Source organism: Phasianus colchicus, chromosome 18 (genome assembly GCF_987193195.1).
Source record: "Phasianus colchicus chromosome 18, bPhaCol1.hap1.1, whole genome shotgun sequence".
Classification (NCBI taxonomy): domain Eukaryota; kingdom Metazoa; phylum Chordata; class Aves; order Galliformes; family Phasianidae; genus Phasianus; species Phasianus colchicus.
Window position 1 is genome coordinate 5,733,676 of NC_143453.1, and position 17,992 is coordinate 5,751,667.

The 17,992-nt window shown below is 42.7% G+C and overlaps 3 protein-coding genes and 1 long non-coding RNA gene across 10 annotated transcripts in view; 2 read left to right on the forward strand and 2 right to left on the reverse strand.

Annotated features, from left to right (window-relative positions):
- Window positions 1–41: 41 nt before the first annotated feature.
- HSCB (HscB mitochondrial iron-sulfur cluster cochaperone) lies at window positions 42–3,205 on the reverse strand. Of its 3 annotated transcripts, none has more exons than XM_031592397.2 (6): window positions 2,951–3,205; window positions 2,785–2,881; window positions 2,207–2,293; window positions 1,954–2,098; window positions 1,258–1,305; window positions 42–474 (listed from the first exon to the last, which is right to left on the reverse strand). In XM_031592397.2, the coding sequence occupies exons 1-6, from the start codon at window positions 3,175–3,177 to the stop codon at window positions 383–385; spliced, it is 696 nt and encodes a 231-aa protein (XP_031448257.2). In that variant the 5' UTR covers window positions 3,178–3,205; the 3' UTR covers window positions 42–382. The 3 variants fall into 3 exon arrangements, with proteins under 3 accessions (XP_031448257.2, XP_031448256.1, XP_090008676.1); XM_031592396.2 differs by having other exon boundaries at window positions 2,207–2,296; XM_090152550.1 differs by lacking the exon at window positions 2,207–2,293.
- Window positions 3,206–3,257: 52 nt separating this feature from the next.
- On the forward strand, window positions 3,258–16,593 carry CHEK2 (checkpoint kinase 2). 4 transcript variants are annotated; one of them, XR_016472065.1, is made up of 15 exons: window positions 3,263–3,590; window positions 4,383–4,507; window positions 4,737–4,884; window positions 5,272–5,362; window positions 6,304–6,412; window positions 7,263–7,316; window positions 8,038–8,099; window positions 8,591–8,690; window positions 9,217–9,303; window positions 10,000–10,163; window positions 10,323–10,438; window positions 10,598–10,683; window positions 10,802–10,878; window positions 15,001–15,081; window positions 15,696–15,784. XR_016472065.1 is itself a non-coding variant. In XM_031592398.2 (14 exons), exons 1-14 carry the CDS (start codon window positions 3,341–3,343, stop codon window positions 15,789–15,791), a joined length of 1,569 nt encoding a protein of 522 aa, XP_031448258.2. In that variant the 5' UTR covers window positions 3,258–3,340; the 3' UTR covers window positions 15,792–16,593. The 4 variants fall into 4 exon arrangements, 1 of the variants encoding a protein (XP_031448258.2); XR_016472064.1 differs by lacking the exon at window positions 15,696–15,784 and adding an exon at window positions 13,282–13,437; XM_031592398.2 differs by lacking the exon at window positions 10,802–10,878 and having other exon boundaries at window positions 3,258–3,590; window positions 15,696–16,593.
- Window positions 10,690–17,952, reverse strand: LOC116228513 (uncharacterized). Of its 2 annotated transcripts, none has more exons than XR_004166784.2 (6): window positions 17,801–17,952; window positions 16,364–16,379; window positions 15,541–15,623; window positions 11,889–12,052; window positions 10,934–11,093; window positions 10,690–10,857 (listed from the first exon to the last, which is right to left on the reverse strand). It is a non-coding gene; the product is annotated as an uncharacterized LOC116228513 (long non-coding RNA). The 2 variants fall into 2 exon arrangements; XR_016472066.1 differs by having other exon boundaries at window positions 10,934–11,126.
- TTC28 (tetratricopeptide repeat domain 28) overlaps window positions 16,940–17,992 on the forward strand; it is a 127,879-nt gene continuing 126,826 nt past the window's right edge. The window contains exon 1 of the mRNA XM_090152542.1: window positions 16,940–16,971. The gene's annotated coding sequence lies outside the window, so the exon portion shown is untranslated. The remainder of the gene's footprint in view (window positions 16,972–17,992) is intronic.

Here is a 17,992-nt window from a genome sequence, read left to right on the forward strand (position 1 = left end):
AGGAGATGAGGCAGAGCTGACCAAGCTTTCCCTTTGATCCTCCAACACTGCACCCAACAAACTCTATGTATTTTAGTAGACAAAAGTAAGAAGTCATAATTGCACACTGTTTGTGTCTCTCTGAAACTTCCACAGCTGTAACTCTATGAGGACAGTAATCTTAGGCACACAGTGCAGCTTTTCCTGGCTGTAAGCAGGGCCTGCTCCCAGCTGTAACTGACCAGGTGCTGCAGCAAACACTGCGTTCCTGTTTGTCGTCTTTCTCTCAGAATTAAAGCTTTTAACAGAGGCATAGGAGGCAAACACCATTTGTCTGGATTTGGTGACTAAATCAGCAATTTAATTAAAAATTACATTATTCTTAATGGTAAAGGAGGCACTATCAGGAAGGGATCTTCTTGTTCTTTAGTTTGTCCTCTAAGTTTGCAAAGTACTTCATTTTGGCTAGAAGCTTCTTAGCTTCCTGTAGGTCATCTGCAAGGAAATAGAAAAAAAAAAGTTTTGTAACAGAAGGAGGACACAGTTTTCATTTTTAAAATGAATCTCAAGATTCCCTTGCCAGCAGCTGTTTCAGAACCAAGAGCTGCAAGCTGTGAGAGCCCATGCACTGAGGGACACGTGGTGCCTGCTGCTGCTTTTCTACTGGAAAGTTTGGAGCTCCTTAATGGAGGCATCCCACAAAACAAGAGCTGAGGAAGGAAATGGGACATGAATGCTCTTTAATAACTCTTCTGTGAAGTGGCTGTGGTGGTGATGTAGACAGTGGGTAATTTTAGGTATATAGAGGAGACAAAACATTTTTGTAGGGGGAACGTATATACTTAGACCAACTGCCACCACTGAAAAATACAGTTGGTAGCACTCTGGTACACATAGGGGCAATTCCAGAAATGATACTGAAACAATTGCTCCTTAATTAAACTATTAATGGGAGGGGAAGGATGGCTACTGAGAAGGATAGGTGCAATGTAGTCCTTAATGCTCCCTGTACAAAGAACAGCAAACTATAAGGTTCTCATGCTTCATGTGCCACTACTACTTTCCATATGGTGTTTTAGGATTACAACACATGCTGTGTAAGCCTAAGAGTAAAGAAATTGTGGGGCCTAGAAGAGAAACACAAGGACTTCTCCCCAGTATAAAAATCTTGTCTGGAACGGTTTGAGCTCCTGCCCACTTATTCTCAAAAACAGAATGTGGTTTTGGCATTTATAACTGATATATTTATGGCAGCTGAGTACTTAATAAAACAACTACCTCTTTCAAAAGCTGCAGTCACCTCTTTGGTCAGTTCTTCTTGTCTATCTGTAAAACAAATTATTTTATTCAGATTTTGTTCCATATCACAGCTGCATTCAGACTGTGGTGTGGTCTTTTGGAAGACAAGAGCTCACTGTGTTAGCAATGTCAGTTCTTTTCATTACCATTCCACAAGTGTTTCTTTATTGAGCCAGCTTTACAGACAGCAGCACCTACAAACCAGTGCTCATTCACTTCCCAGCAGCTTAAGTTGCTTTGATCTCCAACATTGCACCCAGGATTCTTCCACAACATAAACTCTACATATTTTAGTGGACAGAAATAAGCAGCTGTAGTTGCACACTGTTTGTGTGTCTCTCTGATAACAATTTTCCTTGCTGCGATCTGCTGGTGGGATGTAATCCTTTTTCTGATTAATACACAGACCTATTTTGCCATCAGAATAGGTACTGCTATATGGATTTTCTTAAGCTAGATTGGATTTTTAGATGGCATGAATTAGGAAAGACAGCATTCTTATTTTGTGGGGAAAAAATACGCAGCAAGTCTGTTCAAAACTAACAGAATTTAGCAACAGCAATGCCAAAATACCTAAACCAGAAAAGACTTCTGTATTATACAAAGTACAGGGATGTCAAACTCATTCTGTACAAAACCACCAGAGCTCATTTAATTAAAGTTTCTATTTCTCACCTTTAATTAAAGTTTCTATTTCTCCAAGGATCTCATCGTTCTTAGGCTCTGCTAATTTCTCATTGATTTCCATGATTTCCATGAGAAACTCCGAATCTGCATCACAGTCCGTCTCCTGTGCCGGCTCCACCCCGTTCAGCTCCAGCTGGAGGAAAAACCAGCAATATGGAAACGTGAAAATCAGCTCCTTGAGTGTGCACACACTGAGCAGCAGCCCCGAGGTGGGTGTGGATCTGCTCGTCCCAGCACTCACCAGGTAGAGGCCGCGGCTCAGGGGGTGCAGCAGCGTCTGGTAGGCCTTGTTAATGAGGGAGGAGTGCTGCTCCGAGTAGTGCTGCTCCTGCTGCCGGCGGAAGGGAAATACCAGAAATGCATCAATAAGCAGTGAGTGAAACACACTGCCTGCTGTTAGCTGAGGTCACAAGCAGCACAGCGGCGCTGTGTCACCATCAGTATCTAAAGGGGCTGGAAGAAAGAAGGGACAGACTTTTTAGCGGGGTCTGTTGTGATGCGACAAGGGAAATTGCTTCAAGCTCAAAGAGGGGAGATTTAGATTGGATATAAGGAAGTTTTTACTGAGGGCAGTGAGGCACTGCACAGGGTGCCCAGAGGTGATGCTGCCCCATCCCTGCACACAGCCACGCTCAGGGGACGGGGCTGTGAGCACTGCTGGAGCTGCGGGTGTCCCTGTGCGCTGCAGGCGGTGGGAGCAGACGGCCTTCGGGGATCCCTTCCGACTCAGTCGGTTCTAGGACTCCACGAACCCCTACGCAGCCCCACGCCCGCAGCTCGGAGCCGACACAGCGCTCGCTCCCCGCGTTCCGCACTCACCGCCGGTCTGCGGCCGAAGCGGTCGGGGTGCAGCGCGCGCTGAAGGCTCCGGAACCGCCGCTGCAGCCGCTGCGCGTCGAGGCGGAAGGAGCGCTCACTGCGGGCGACAGAAGGCGGCGTGAGGAGCGCGGCCCGCGCCGCCCGAGTCCGGCCCGCCGGCACTCACCACTCCATGAGACGGAAGAGGTCGGGCCGAGGCTCCGGCGGCTGCAGGGCCCGGCAGCGGGGGCAGAAGTGCGGCACCGCATCGACGCCGGAGAGAGCGCCGCCGCAGCTCCAGCACCGCGGGGACGGGGCGGAGCCGGGCCCGACGCAGCGCGGCCGCGGAGCCGCCTCGGAGACGCGGAGCGCCCGCCGCGCCCGGTCGAAGTGCTGCCGCAGCGCCGCCCGCATCCCCGCGCCGCGTCCTCCGCGCTACGGATCCCGGCGGCCCCGCGCGGCGCCGCGCCGCCATTGGCTGCTCTCGTAGCGCCGCGCGTGCGCGCTGTGCGCGGCGGGTCGGGCTGCGGCGCGCGCGTGGAGGAGCGTGGTGCCGGCGGTGCCCGCGGTGCTCGCCATGTCTCGGGAGACCAGGAGCGACGCCCGGCAGTCCCAGGGCACCCAGCCGTCCCAGGGCGGCACCAGCTCCTCCTCCAGCGCCTCGCAGGGCGCCAGCCAGTCCTCCTCCAGCTCCGGCACGCTCAGCTCGCTGGACACCGTGCCCACGCAGGAGCTGCCCTCCATTCCCGAGGACCCGGAACCCGACGAGCTCGTTCCCCAGCCGTGGGGTCGGCTCTTCGCGCTCGGAAAAGGTTTCAGCAATTGGGGTACGTGACCGCCGGCCCCGGCCTCCTGTCCGCGTCGGGCCGAGGTGCAGCTCCGCGCCGCCCCGCTGAGCTCCCGGCTGTTCTGCTCGGCCGTCCGTGTCTCCTCTGCTGTCCGCTCCGTCTGTCCGCCCCGTAGCTTGGATTGCTTTGCTTTGTTTCTGCGTCGTGTGAGCGTGTCGCTGAAGGTGAATGGAAAACGACGCCGTTAATACAATGAAACTACTGATGTACTGCATGTAGCGAAATCATAGGCTCACGGAATGGCTGAGGTTGGAGGGGAGCTCAGGGATCCCCCAGCCCTGCCGTGTGCTGGCTGCCCCCAGCTCCGGCTGCCCAGGGCCCATCCATGGCCTCGGGCACCTCCAGGGATGGGGCTCCACAGCTCTGGGCAGCACTGCCAGGGCCTCACTGCCCTCTGAGTGAGGAATTGCTTCCTCACACCCAACCTCAAACTTCCCTCTTTTAGTTTAAAGCCATTCCCCCATATCCTGTCGCTATCAGACCATGCAATAAATCTCTCCTTTCCTGCTTGTAAGCATCCTGCAAGTACTGGAAGGCTGCAGTGAGCTCTCCTGATCTTCTTCCTGCAGCCTTTCTGCACAGGAAAGGTGCTCCAGCCCTCTGAGCATCTTCCTCAAATAAAGTATGGGTATAGTGTGGTGTTTTGTTGGAGTTAGGAGAAATGAAAGCTGATGTGTTTGCGATCCTACTTCACTACATTGTGTGGCATCGTTCTGTAGAGCAGTAGTTAATAAGTGCCTGCAATGTTGTGTTCTCTCCACTTGGCTGCAGACTGTGTGAATGATGAGTACTGGTTTGGAAGAGACAAGAGCTGCGATTACAGTTTTTCTAAGCTCGGATTATCTGAGACTGGATTTTACCAAAACTATAGCAAGAAGCACTTCCGAATTTTCAGGGTAGGTGCTAAAAAGGTTATCTGTCCGTCTGTGTATTGATGTAATTGAGAAAGGTGAACTTTTGCTGGGGTCTTAATGAACTCAGAGTTTACCATGTTCAGCACTGACTCCTTTAACCAGGCGCTGTTTCCTCTCCAGCTTTATGAAATACACCTATGTTTTGAGCCAACGCTGCTGTAGTCCTTTTTGCTCTATCACTGTCTTTCTGATTTCTTTCTTTTCCTTCTAGGAAATGGGACCAAAAAATTCATACGTTGCCTACATTGAAGACCACAGCGCGAATGGAACTTTCCTTAATAGAGAGCTCATTGGGAAAGGGAAGAGGCTTCCACTGACTCATAACTCTGAAATCGCGCTGTCCATTCAGACTAACAAGGGTAAAATATACCACAGCACATGCAGGTTCTTTTGGTAATACCCAGGAGGTTCTTTGTGCAGTGATTTGAATATTTTCCTTGTCTCTGAGAATGCCGTATAGCTGAAGAACAGCCATAAGTTTATCGCTGTGTTTGGCACAGACCCAAGGTCTCATTTTTCAGTGATGAGATTGCCTGCTTAACACATCATTGGTAATTTGCAGCATCAGCTGATGTTTTTTTTTTTTTCATATTAATTTTCTAATTCTTGTTTTCCTTACTATTTATGTGCTGTTTCTAGCAGGCAGCATTTGCTTAGTTGTGTTGTTGACTATAAAAGCTCGGGAAGTGTCGTTGTAACCATTTTGAAGTGAATAACAGGAGGATGCTCTCCACCCATCTCCCCAGTGTTTGTCTTTTCTGATCTCACTGTGGATGACCAGTTGGTGTTTCCTAGAGAATTCCGAGAGAAGTACATCATGTCAAAGACTTTGGGAAGGTAAGCATCCCTTCATTTTGTTACCATTTTCAGTACCCTGTGAGCTACTGTTGTAGTTTTTACAATGCCACAGCTATTTCAGGTGTTTTACAGGGCAGGGAGGGCCAGCAGATACCATTAGCAGTGCGTTTACCTTCTGTTTGTTGCACACAGCAAATCAGTTTGATAAGGATTGCGATGCTTTGGTTTAAACGAGATTTTTTCTGTAGTTTGTGATAAGTGTTCTAACGACTGTGGTGGGTTTTAATGAAGATGAAACACAAATGAGACGTGGTCCTACTGACAAACACTTTTCCAGCTGCAGCTTCAAGTTGATCAGCAACTGGGTTAACAGAGACCACAAAGCAGTGCAGTTCCTTAGTTATTTCACTTTATGTGAATGCCAAAACCTGATACTTATTGGCAATATATTTGCTTACACAACAGATTTAGCCTAAGACATGTTGTGGCACACTATATTTATTAAGACTGGAGTATCAAGAATGCAGATGAATTTGTAATTTTAGTGAACCTCACCAAAATTATATTGTATGTCTTTAGTGATCAGTTAATGCTTTTTATCATTATCTATCATTTACAGTATCCCAGAATCATAGAAAAGTTATCAGAGATGCGAGAAGCTTTAAAGCAATTTCTGAATTAATTGCTCAAGATTTGAAAGTGTCTCTTTTTTTTTCTTCTATGTTTTTATTTTCTTTACATGCAAGAACATTTATGTGTGTTTGTAGTTGGTCGAAACTGGGGTCTGACACCATTTGGTGCTTAAATACTATTGAATGTTTTGTGAGATAGTTTTGTCCATCTGTCATATTGAGAAAGATGGAAAACCTGATTGCATGTAGTCTGAATGGGGTGAGAGCCTCCTGTTCATTTCAGCATGCTTCTTAGGCTGAGTTAGGAAGGTATCTGTAAGCATTAACACGCCTGTGCTTTCATGCTAGTGGTGCCTGTGGAGAAGTCAAACTGGCATTTGAGAAGAGCACTTGTAATAAAGTTGCAGTAAAAATAATCAACAAGCGCAAGTTTATGGCCAGTGGTGTTAGAGAGACAGTAAGTACTTTTGTTTCTGTCCTTTGGCCATATTGCAGCCATCCTCGGATATGGGCAGCCTTTATCTCTTACTCTCCAGCCCTCTTGTGTAGCAAATGCTTGCTTTTATTCTTTGGCACACTCTGGTAGGACTGCCTGTTCATGTAGTGTACACAAATGAGGGGAGAGGGGAAGTCTCATGGGGTCTATCTCCTAAAGCACATCAGAAATCTACATTACAGGGAGGTCTGACCAGAGGTCTATAAGCTCTGTTAATTGTGTTGTATCATCATAACACTTAAATGAAATGGAGGAAAGCCCTCCCCAGCAGGCTTCACACATCTGCTTTCATAGCTGCTGGAGAAAGAGCCGTGGCTATAACATAACAGATATTCAAACAACTTCAGATTGATCACTCTCATTTTATGTAGAGATAGAAGATGAGCTGTGAAGAAAAAATAGAAATAGAGGTTGAAAGTGAATGAGAAAGGAGATGCAAATTCTGCAGCTATGGGTTCAGTGAAGTTAAAATAGGTTAGACTAACACTGTTAATTCTGCAGGATTATATACAAGCTCAGTGAATGCTTCTCTAATTTCCAGTTGTCCAGGTTCAGAGGAGGAAGTAGATGCAGATATTTTCAGATCAATCTGTTTATTTTCTCTAGCATAATAAAGAGTAAAAGTGAGTAGCATCTAACTTTAGGGGTAGCTCATGTGGGAAACATCTTGAAGGTAGGAGAAAGCTGTTCAAAGGACACTGCTGATATCTACTGGCTGAGATTAAGTTTTTAAGTTGGAATTTTATTTCTGAAGTTTCTTATCCTAGGATATTGCTGTATGACTCCATATGATATTTGATTCTTTTAACAGAACCCAGCTTTTAATATCAACACAGAAATAGAGATTTTGAAGAAAATAGATCATGTGAGTGTCACTGTACATTTGTATTCATTTTGCTGTGTACTGCACTCTTCTGCTTCACTGACTTAGCATAGTAACGATTGATTTTTACCTGTGTAGAGAATGATGCATATAATTATTGCAGCCTAAGTAAGTCTGTTCAGCACGTTTTTTAAGTCTACTGTATCTTTGCAGATAGGAGGTTTTAAAGTCTTGATGTCTTAGATGTAAATTTGGGAAGGCACTTTGCAGAGGTTTCATTCTGAACCATAGCTGTGGGAGAAATCTCTCCTTGATGCACCCTTTGTACAGATTGCCAGATAACCAACATTAGATTCCACTGGCAAGTTCTTGAGCTGGATCCTTATCCTTCCAGCCCCCCCCCTCCCCCCCAAGGCTTTTATTTTCTTTTTGTTAAATGGGAAGCTTGCACAGATTAATGAACTCTTGCATATCAAGAAAATATTGGGGTTGCTGTGGAAACGGACGACTGGAAAAAGTAAGGGTGACTGCTGAGCTGTACTGGTGGCAAGAATTCAATGTTTTTTGTACAGGGGAGTGAAGTATAGGGGAGAAGACAACAGGCTTTGTTTGCCAAAGCCTGTTGGTTGTGTAAGTGCTAATTTAGTTGCTATGGGGAAATCATACTAAAATAGGAAACTCAAGATGATACACAGTTGATAGCATTAGTTTTTACAAGTGATTCTACTTTTCCATGTGTCCATCTGTTTTCCCTTTTTATTAGCCTTGCTTAATCAAGATCAAAAACTTCTTTGAAGCAGAGGATTACTACATTGTTTTGGAACTGTAAGTAACTGCTTTGAAAGTAAAGGCATGAAATGTCTTTCACAGCTATAAAGAATGTAAATAGTTCTGAATTCTGTTGCGTGTGTGTGTTTTCTTCTTGTTTTCTTTTCCTTTGGCTGGCTTCAAGCGCTGTCTGAAGCCTCTGAAAAATCAGAAGCTGGGATAATCAGGGGAGTAATCACTTCTACACATTGAAGGCAATTAGTGCCTTGAATAGACACCCACTATGCTGCCGTTTTGGGTTGCTGCTACTTTGATTTTGAGCTGATTAGAGGATGTAAATCAGAAATCTTGTAACTTCTTCCAGTCAGGACTTCAGAAGATTAGGCCTCAAGTCAGCAATGCATGTGCTGTGTTTAGAGCATTGCTCATTCATTTTCAAAATTGGAATATATTTTGGAGCCAAAAGAAATAATTTTGGTCTTGGTCTTGTGTAATGAGATGAAACTTTTGAAAGTAATCTATTGAACTGTTATCTACGTCTGTTTTAGGATGGAGGGAGGAGAATTGTATGACAGAGTGTCAAGGCCAATCAAGATGAAAGAAGATACCTGCAAGTTGTACTTTTATCAGATGCTGCTGGCTGTGAAGGTAATCATGAATTCTATCAAGGAAAATATGGTGATATATTTGCATGTCATTTGGATGAATTTTTTTGTTATTTGTCACTTCTGAAACTTATGCAACTAATCAGCACGGTGTTATTAACAAGTAATTGTAACAAGATTCTGTATTTCAATACAGCCAAATAGCATTCAAACTCTCTTACTTCTTAAAACAACAACCACCAGAGATTGAGGCAGTAACGCAGACTGTGCTCGTGAAGACAGGATTATCATGTGAGACTTGCAGTAGTGTGTGAGCAAAGCCTTCAAACAATTAGTGCTTAAGTGCTGTACTGTGTGCCCTGATGAAGCATTTTGGTCTTTGCAAACTGAAGCGTGGACTACTTTGGCTTTAAAAAAGGTCATGAGCTGTGTAGCTTTAAATGCATGCATGTCTCTTAAATAGCAATTTTGGTTATCCTGCCACTGCTATTTGAAAAACTGAAAGCATATATCTGAAAGAAAGAAAATAGTCTGCTTTTCTTCATGTATGTATATTTGTGTATATCTAGTATCTTCATGACAATGGTATCATACACCGGGATCTGAAGCCAGAGAATGTGCTGCTTTCATCTTCTGAAGAGACGTGTCTGATAAAGGCAAGGAAACTTACATTTGTACTGTTCGTGTGGAGATTTGGGAGTACTCCTTTCTGTGCTTCTCAGTATTGAGTTAAATATAGCATGCACACAAAATAGAATTACTCATACAAGTTGTGAAGTAACCTCAAACTTTGAGGCTTTTCAAATGTTCAATTTCACCCTTGTGGATAGTTCTACCCATAAGTTTCTGTGAAATGACTGAGAAACTGTATTGTTTAACATTTAATTGAGAACAATTTTAAATGTGGTGACATCTTTAAAAATAAAATCTATGTTTGTGAATTTCAGAAAGCATTTTCACAAATATCCAGGCTATATGATGACAGAGCTATATGTTTTTTTCAGAAAGCATTAAGTAGATGTGCATGTCAAAATGATTTGTTCAAGTAGTGTCTTCTAATATGCAAAAATACCTTTATTCTGAGGTTGCCCATTCACATCCAAATTTGAGAATACTTTGTACTAGTTTGAAGCCTGATCCTCTGTCAAATTTCTCCCTACTCATATTCTCCTCAGTTGCTGTTCACTGACTTTAATAATGTTTGAGGTATATTCTGTTCATAGTCTTGTACTGGAACTGTGCCTTGGAAAGAAGAGACTTAATGTTACCTCCTATTGTGTACTGAGGATATGGTATGTTCTAGTCCAATCAATCCTGATATGTAATGTGGTGTTACAATTTTTACATACAAGATTACAGATTTTGGACAATCCAAGATTCTTGGAGAAACTTCTCTTATGAAAACATTATGTGGTACTCCCACGTATCTTGCTCCTGAGGTTCTAAATTCACTTGGGACTGCTGGATACAGCCGAGCTGTGGACTGCTGGAGTTTAGGAGTTATTCTTTTTGTATGGTAAGATACTGCTTAGATGCCTTGGGCTTTCATTGAGATACGTGGCTCAAGATGTGGCAACGTCAGTATATTTAATAGGAAGTGAAAGTGTGTATAAAAATATAAATGACACTGTGTGACAAACCTGTGTTGTTTAATTTGTTTTCTTCTTTTATATAGCTTGTGTGGATATCCGCCATTTAATGAGCAAAATACTCAACTATCTCTGAAAGACCAAATCACTCGTGGAGAATACACATTCATTTCAAAAGAATGGAAACACGTATCCAACATGGGTATGACTCCTTTATATAGGTAGCAGAGTATCTAGATCTTTTCTTTTGTTGTAGTCTGTTTTCTTTTAACTTCCTCTCAGTTTTTATTTTTGTGGTACACTGCATGCTGATATGTTTGCATTTTTTAAGTAGCTGATTGCTTAACTCTTATTATCTTAGCTCTGGATCTTGTGAAGAAGCTGTTGGTAGTGGATCCAAGCAAACGTTTTACAATAGAGGAAGCCTTAGAGCATCCCTGGCTTCAGGTAGGAATTAAGTTTGTTAAATACAGCCAAGATGAGCTGTTCTGGAGATAATTTCTTGATATAAATTCAAAGACCATTCAATAACTTGAGTTTCACAAGGTTTTGCTTTTGCAAGAAGCAGGGAAACTGTGAATGCCCTGGTCACCAGAGATCTCTGTGTACCCAATCCTGCATCTGTGGAGAATGCCAGAAAAGGTGATGAGAAATGAGAGCTTCAATTCTGCAGCTTCTTGGGAATAACAGCACTTACCTTAAGTTAGAACTTCAGTCCACTGGTTTGTAGGCTGCCCCTGACAGCAGCCAGCAAAAGAGCAACTGCCATGTTGTGCTTCTTCTGGGCAGGTGCTGCTGCCTGCCAGCTGGACGGACTGTTTCTGCTGGCTGTTGTAAGACTGCAGGGATCCTGATACCTATTTGCAGGGAAATAAGAAGGGAGGAGCATACTGTGTGTCTGTGAGTTGTTCATTTCTTTTACTGGCATTGTGAATGACATATGGGAAAATGAGCCATCAGATCCCAATCTGTAGAATGACATTAGCCCAGATGCTAATAGTCACAACTTTCCTGTTGAACAACTTGAAGACAGAGTGAACATTCTGAAGAGATTGCTGCTGTAAGCAAGATGACCATGCAGTACTTAGTTGTGTGCCAAGGACTTTCTTGCGGTGTACAGAGCAAACATGCTTCATTGCTGTCCCAACAAATGCTCTGTCTACAGCACAGAGATTCTCATTTTTTCCTGTTTTTTCCTTATTTTAAATTCTTGCAAAGTCAGCTAGGCCCCCTGCTGTTTTTCATTGTGCTTGTTTTCTTGGCCACTGTCCCTCACAAAGTCTTTGTTAGCTCTTACCCCCTCCCATGGTATGTATGCTTTCTCAGTTTTCTCAGTTCCATGCTCTTTTATTACTGTTGTTGCTGCTATTCCTAGTCTTGTAGCCTTGCTTGATGCTGTTCAGTGCCTTTCCCACCATAAACTTTGCTTAGTTTCTGCTTCTAATTTGACTCCTCCTTTGTCTGTCTTTGACAATGGAGAGTCATGATTATACCATAGGTACTCCACCTTGTTATGAATACACCACAGGTAAGTTTTATCCTTCCAAATCATATACTTCTGCCAGAGAGAAAAAGGAATTATTTATTCCTGTCTTCTCCAAAGTAACCACACTATGCTTAATTTTATGTCAGTTCAATCTTCTCTTTATTACCTGAATATTACTTCATGTAGCTGTAGATGAACCTGTTCATTGCAGGGGAGTTGGACATGATGACCTTTAAGTGTTCCTTCCAACTCAAAACATTCTGTGATCTCTGTAGCTTAACTGTCTTGTAGAACTGTAGCTCCTGTGACTTCGGATGCCCCCTGCATAGGCTGAAGCAAGGGAGAATCACTCAAATCAGCAGCTGCTAGTTACTGAGACAGAATATTCAGTTGGATAATTGTAAGCCAGTAACTTGTCTCAGTTGTTGGGCATCCAGAAATACTTTCTACCTTTCCTGGCTTTTACTGCTATAGTTTTGTGCATAATTTCTGCAGTGGGTTAATTGGCTGTAGCTTCTTACATTTTGATTATCATGCTGAGCAGGATAAGTTATTGACAAACTATGATATACTGATTTTAAGAATCACTGATATGCATTATGGGAAAGAGGAAGTGTATGACAGCAATTTACACAAGTTAAGACTGAGATCTGTCAGTATATGAAATGAAGCTGTTAGCATCTTGATGATATATACTCTTTAGGGGCAGCTCTTATTGGTATGTTTGGTTTTGAAGACAGGACAAGAAGTTTTATAAAGCATTTTACCTGCAAATCTGTATGTCATCTAGCATTCAGATGTCACTCTTTAAGCTGTTTCTCTTTTTGGGTTATTATTAAAAATGTCAGTTTTTTATAGGTGATATACTGCCTGCTTTCATAGACCAACATACAATATGTTCAGTTCTAAATATCACAAACCTTTAGTACTATCACCAATAAAGCTGCTTGAGTTTTGTCATCACAAGTAGTGAGAAGGAGCTACTGGCTCCGTGCTCCCTCTTGTGTTGTGATGTAAGTATTACCTCTAAAGTCTCGTTTGAAAACACCCTCAAGATGCATACTTAAAGTGCATAGCATGTCAGCCCCCTCTAGCGATCTGGGGTCCTCTAGAGAATTTTTCAGTTATTGTAAGCACACGTTTTCCAAACAAAACATAATTTTTACAGCTCAATTAAAAAAAAAAAAAAGGTGTTATGTAATTGAAAAACGTGACACTGGAAAAAGACACGTCCAAATTCTATTTAAAATAAATTGTATGTTCACATTGAAGTCTCTGTAGTGCTAAAGAACATATTTAAACCAAAAAAGGAGATACTGCAATACTCTATAGTTTAGAATAAGAACCCATCTTCCCTGCCTTCTACCCAAAAAAGGGTTACAATTTTTGAAACCCACAGGAGTTCAATGATCTTTACTTCTCTTGTACCTCTGCCAGCGAATGTCTCATTCACTTTTCCCTGAGTTTCCCAATCTTTGCTGTGGTAATAGAACAAAACTATTATAGAAATTGCTATATTCAGGTAGTTGTTAAGAATAAATGTCTGTTTTTGGTTCTAGATCAGTTGTTCAGCTGGTGAACCTACAGTCACTGTTCAAAGCTCAGCCAAAGGAAATGATTAAGTTAAAATCACAATGAGCAGCATACTTCAGGTAGTCCCAGGAAAGGTTTCAAGATCTGATTTCAACTTTGGAAGTCTGATTTAGGGTTTGCAGGTAATCCATAGTAACCCATTCTAATAAAATTCCTGCAGAAGTTGCTGAAACTAGAGAATGAGGTTTTATTTTCAGAACAGGATGTATACTATGTCAACTAAATGTCTTTTGCATGTGGAATTCCTTTTTCCCAGAGGTTGCCCAGCATAGACCAAGGGCACCTTGGTCCCTGGCAGCTGAACTAAAATGAATCAATGTGCTAGCTTTTTTCTCTTGAAAGATCTGCGCTTTCCTACCTTGTGCTGCCCTTTCCTCTACTAATGCTCCTGCAGCCAGACTTCTTTATGCAGAAGTACTACTAATAACATCCCTACGTCCACTTCTTTCCAGTGTCTCTCCCATTAATGGCAGCTTCTGGCTTACCACTTTTGGAAGAGAATAAACTGTATAATCCAGTGAACTTGTTATGGTAGGGAACAGTATAGCAATGTGCATGGCCTACGAATAAGAAATATTTGTTAACAATCATTTGGGTTTTTAAAAGTGAAACCTTCCATTTACAACCTTTGATATGCTATATGGACTTAGGGTAGAGGTAATGGTGGGGTGTTTTAAAAGTAAAAGTTGTTCCTGTCATTTTAATATAGATGTTTTAGCTGGTTCTTCTCTACATAGAGTATACAGTGGATTGGAAGGATGATGGTGGGGTGGAGACGTGATTAAAAACTACACGTTGAGATGATGCTAAACTGGTGGAAATGAAAATATTCTGTTAGGAATGGAAGTCAGTATGAAAATGAAATGTAAGACTATAGGCAAAATACTTGTTTTTCAAGAGCGAGGAACTTGATTTTGATGAAAGCCAGGTCCCAAGTTCTGATGAGGCCTCTCCTGATAAAACTGACCAGTGAATTATCTGCACAAACACCTAGCCTTGTATGTTTTGTTCTTTGCTTCATTGCATGGTATTATTATTTCAGTTTTTTCTTGACTGGTATTAGCTAAGTACTTTTAGAGGGAAATAATGTATTTGTAGAACAAAGTAGAACTATTTTTTTCCTTACCAACGCTGTACATGAACCACCTGCTGAAAATTCTCTGGGGCAGATTAGGATGGTGTTAATTTGGGGGGCAAATGGGAGGGATGAAGGAAGGTTGGATCAATTTAACTGTAGCTGTTGAAGGTCCTTGAGGTGTTTATTCTGGAAGTTTCTGTTTGTTACGACGTTATTTGCCAGAAATTACACATTCCAAATTTTCCTTGGGGAATAAAGCCGATGTTTCAAAGGACTGACGTCCTGTTAAAATGCAATCTATTTGCTGCAAAAATACTGTTTCTTAATTCTGTTTCTCAGTTGTGCTGTGTTAAGAATAGGTTCACCACTTCTTTCACTGGGCCTGATGTAAGAAACCTTAGAGAAGGAATTGTGACACTGTGCAGTGTTTTATAGCAATCTTGGACTGTCATTTCAGATCCTTTCTCCTAGTACTACGTGTTTTATTTTTCTAATGGTAAGGAGAAAAGTTATGTCCTTTTTTTCCTTTATTTATTCCACAATTGCTGGTTCACCTTAAACATTCCATATAGTACTGAGCTGATGCTTTTTTTTTTTTTTTTAACAGGATGAGGATATGAAAAATACATTTCAACAACTACTTGCTCAGACAAGTGCCACTATGAATCCACCACAAACATCAAAAATGGTATGAATGACAGATTATGTGAAGATTAATACTTGGTGCCAAAGCTAGATTTAAAAGTAAACCCTAATAAGAAAATGTAATCCTGATAATTTAGTATAGAAGTGCACATTCTGCCTTTATGTAGCAGTCTACTAATTCTTTCCTGCAGTTTTAGTAGAAGGAGTTTACTTTTGTGCTTTGGCAAGACACTTTGAACCTAAACAAACTGTCTCTTAGGCTTTAAAGGACTATTCATATATTTAAAGTTCTATACGTGAATATGTATGTTTTGATGGATTTGAGTCACGAGCATTTAATACTCAAAGGAAAATTTTTTATGGCAGTAAAAGCTTAGAAGTGGTATTGTGATATTAATTACTAGATAGCAATTAGCATTATTTTAAAAAGTAGTCAAAGCTGGGAGCAGCTGAGAAAGAAAAGGGAGTAAGGGCAGTGTCTTACATGAGAAGGATCACTTACCATTAGATCACTGGAGTAAAACACTCGTTAGTCATGCTGCTGTTTCAGTTACAGGAGGGAGACTTTATCCAACATCTGTAATTCTGTAGTAGACAAAACAGTCAGGCTCTGTCTTACCTGATTAATGTAGCCATCCTGCTGCATCTTTTTTTTAGCCAACCGCTACGAGAAAACGTCTCCATGAAAATGAGGATGAATCTGTCTCTTCTAAGCATGCTGCTCCTTCTACATCATTTCAGAAAATGAGGTGAAAAAAGGGACTTTTTTGTTAATTAGTGTTTTATTTTATGGAGAGCAGAATTTTTATTTTTAAAAATCTTATTGTTGGAGTAACTATTGAAGATGCAATTGATAAATAAAAATAACTTCGTAAGAGTGAAGTAACTGCTGTGTATGCATGGGGATTTAAATGACAAATAGTCATTCTGAAGATCATCCATCTGTTTGATTCAAGAGGAATGTCAGGAAAAAATATTTCTTCTTGAATGAAGTTATGAAAAGACTTGAGGCTAATTTCATTATCATCTATACTTCTGCATTCTTCTGTTCCAATTTCTAGCTTAGGCTTGAAGATATTGCTTAGTATCCTCCTAAATGAAAAATTTGAGCTTTTGCCTCAACTGTAATATTACCAGGCACAAAATTATGTCCATGAACTCCTCAGGAAACTTATAAAGAGAAATCCACTATGAGAAGGGCTATGGTTAGAATAATTGCAGTCCAAAATGCCTGTACCTGCTAACTGTCCTCTTCTTGAAAAGTGTGTACTGTTTATTTACCTTAGTATGGACTGAATAAGAAACGTGGTATCCATCTTCCTTACCTCATTTGATAAGCTCCTGTAAGAGAAGAACAAGGAATTAAACCGAGGAACAATTTTAAATTTTCTTGTCTGTTAAGTGAAAAAGGTTTTGGACTGTGTGCCAATTGCTAGGGGATATGAATTTAATTATTTAGTAAGAGGGAGCAGTTTAATAACTTTACCCTAAAACCACGCATATTATGATTAGAGGCATTTACTGTAAATGGATTAGGAAAGAATAAAGCCTAATCCATTACAAAACAAAGCACTGTCAAGTATAAATGAAGATAAGACACTCACAAGGCAACTTTCTCCCCTTTGTGCATGTTGCAGAGATCACGTGTTATGAGATACTTGTATCCATCACTGTAAATGGTGAGATGGCAGTATTTGTGTAAACACTTTGCGTGTTGATTTCATGAGGGCCTGTAGTAGAAATGCTGAGTCTCAGCCTGAAGCAGTGGTTGAATACCTGGTGGGAAGGGAGGGCCAACCCAGGGGAGCTCAGGTGCATGCAATGTACCTGAGGTGGAGCCAGGATCCACCCCTTCCCAGACCTCATTTAAGGGCAGCCAGTGGAGGTGCAGGTACCTTGCTGGAGATCCCTGTCTACTTGAGGTCTTCCAAAGGTAAGCACCTTTTCTTCCTTTGTTTTTGTGTCTTTGGTGGCTGCGCTTGAGCTTGTTCTCATTCCCTGTAGCCTAGGGTTGTACTACTCTGCTGTTATTGCTGTACTTTCATTTCCATTACTGGGCCACAAAAATGATCCAAGGGATGGAATATCTGCCTTGTGAGGACAGGCTGAGAGAGCTGACGTGCATAACCTGGAGAAGACTGGGGGGAGAGCTGAGGATGGACTTTGAGTATTTAAAGGGGCTGTAAGAAAGAAGGGTCAGACCCTTTAGCAGGGTATGTTCTGACAGGACAAGGGAGATTATTTCAAAGTAAAAGTGGAGATTTAGATTGGGTACAAGGAAGAACTTTTTACGCTAAGGATAGTGGCACAGGGTGCCCAGAGAGGTGGTGCTGCCCCATCCCTGCACACAGCCACGCTCAGGGGACGGGGCTGTGAGCACTGCTGGAGCTGTGGGTGTCCCTGTGCACTGCAGGCAGTGGGAACAGACGGCCTTTGGGGGTCCCTTCCGACTCCAACCATTCTGTGAGTCTCTTTCAACTGGCAGAGTCTACAGCATGTGGAAGACTTTAGGTTAGGTGATGGTTCCATAAGGCTGTGTTTGGTGAGAACAATGTCCTGGGCCACAGGTAACTGTCCCTGAATCCTGAAGAGGTGCGATGTTGGAATAGCGCTCATCCTAGAAACGCTACTGGGGCTTCTGCTGCCTTTAGGAGAGGATTTTCTGCCTTCATGGCAGTACGACGACTTTGGGTCTGGGTTCTTTGTGAAGACTCGCACTCGGAATCGCGCACGTCGAGGCTGGCGGCAGGCCGCCCGCTTACCTTCGGCGGACTCAGCGGGACGAACGGGGCTCGCGGGGCAGGACGTCCGGCCTCGGCGCCGTCGGGCGGGGGGCGGCCGGGGTCCGAGCGGAGCCCAGCCCCGGGGGCGGGGCCGGGGGCAGTGCGGTTTCCTCAGAGCCGGGGCCCGGAACGTGGCGCCGCGGGCCGGGCGGGCGGAGCGGGTTCGGTCCG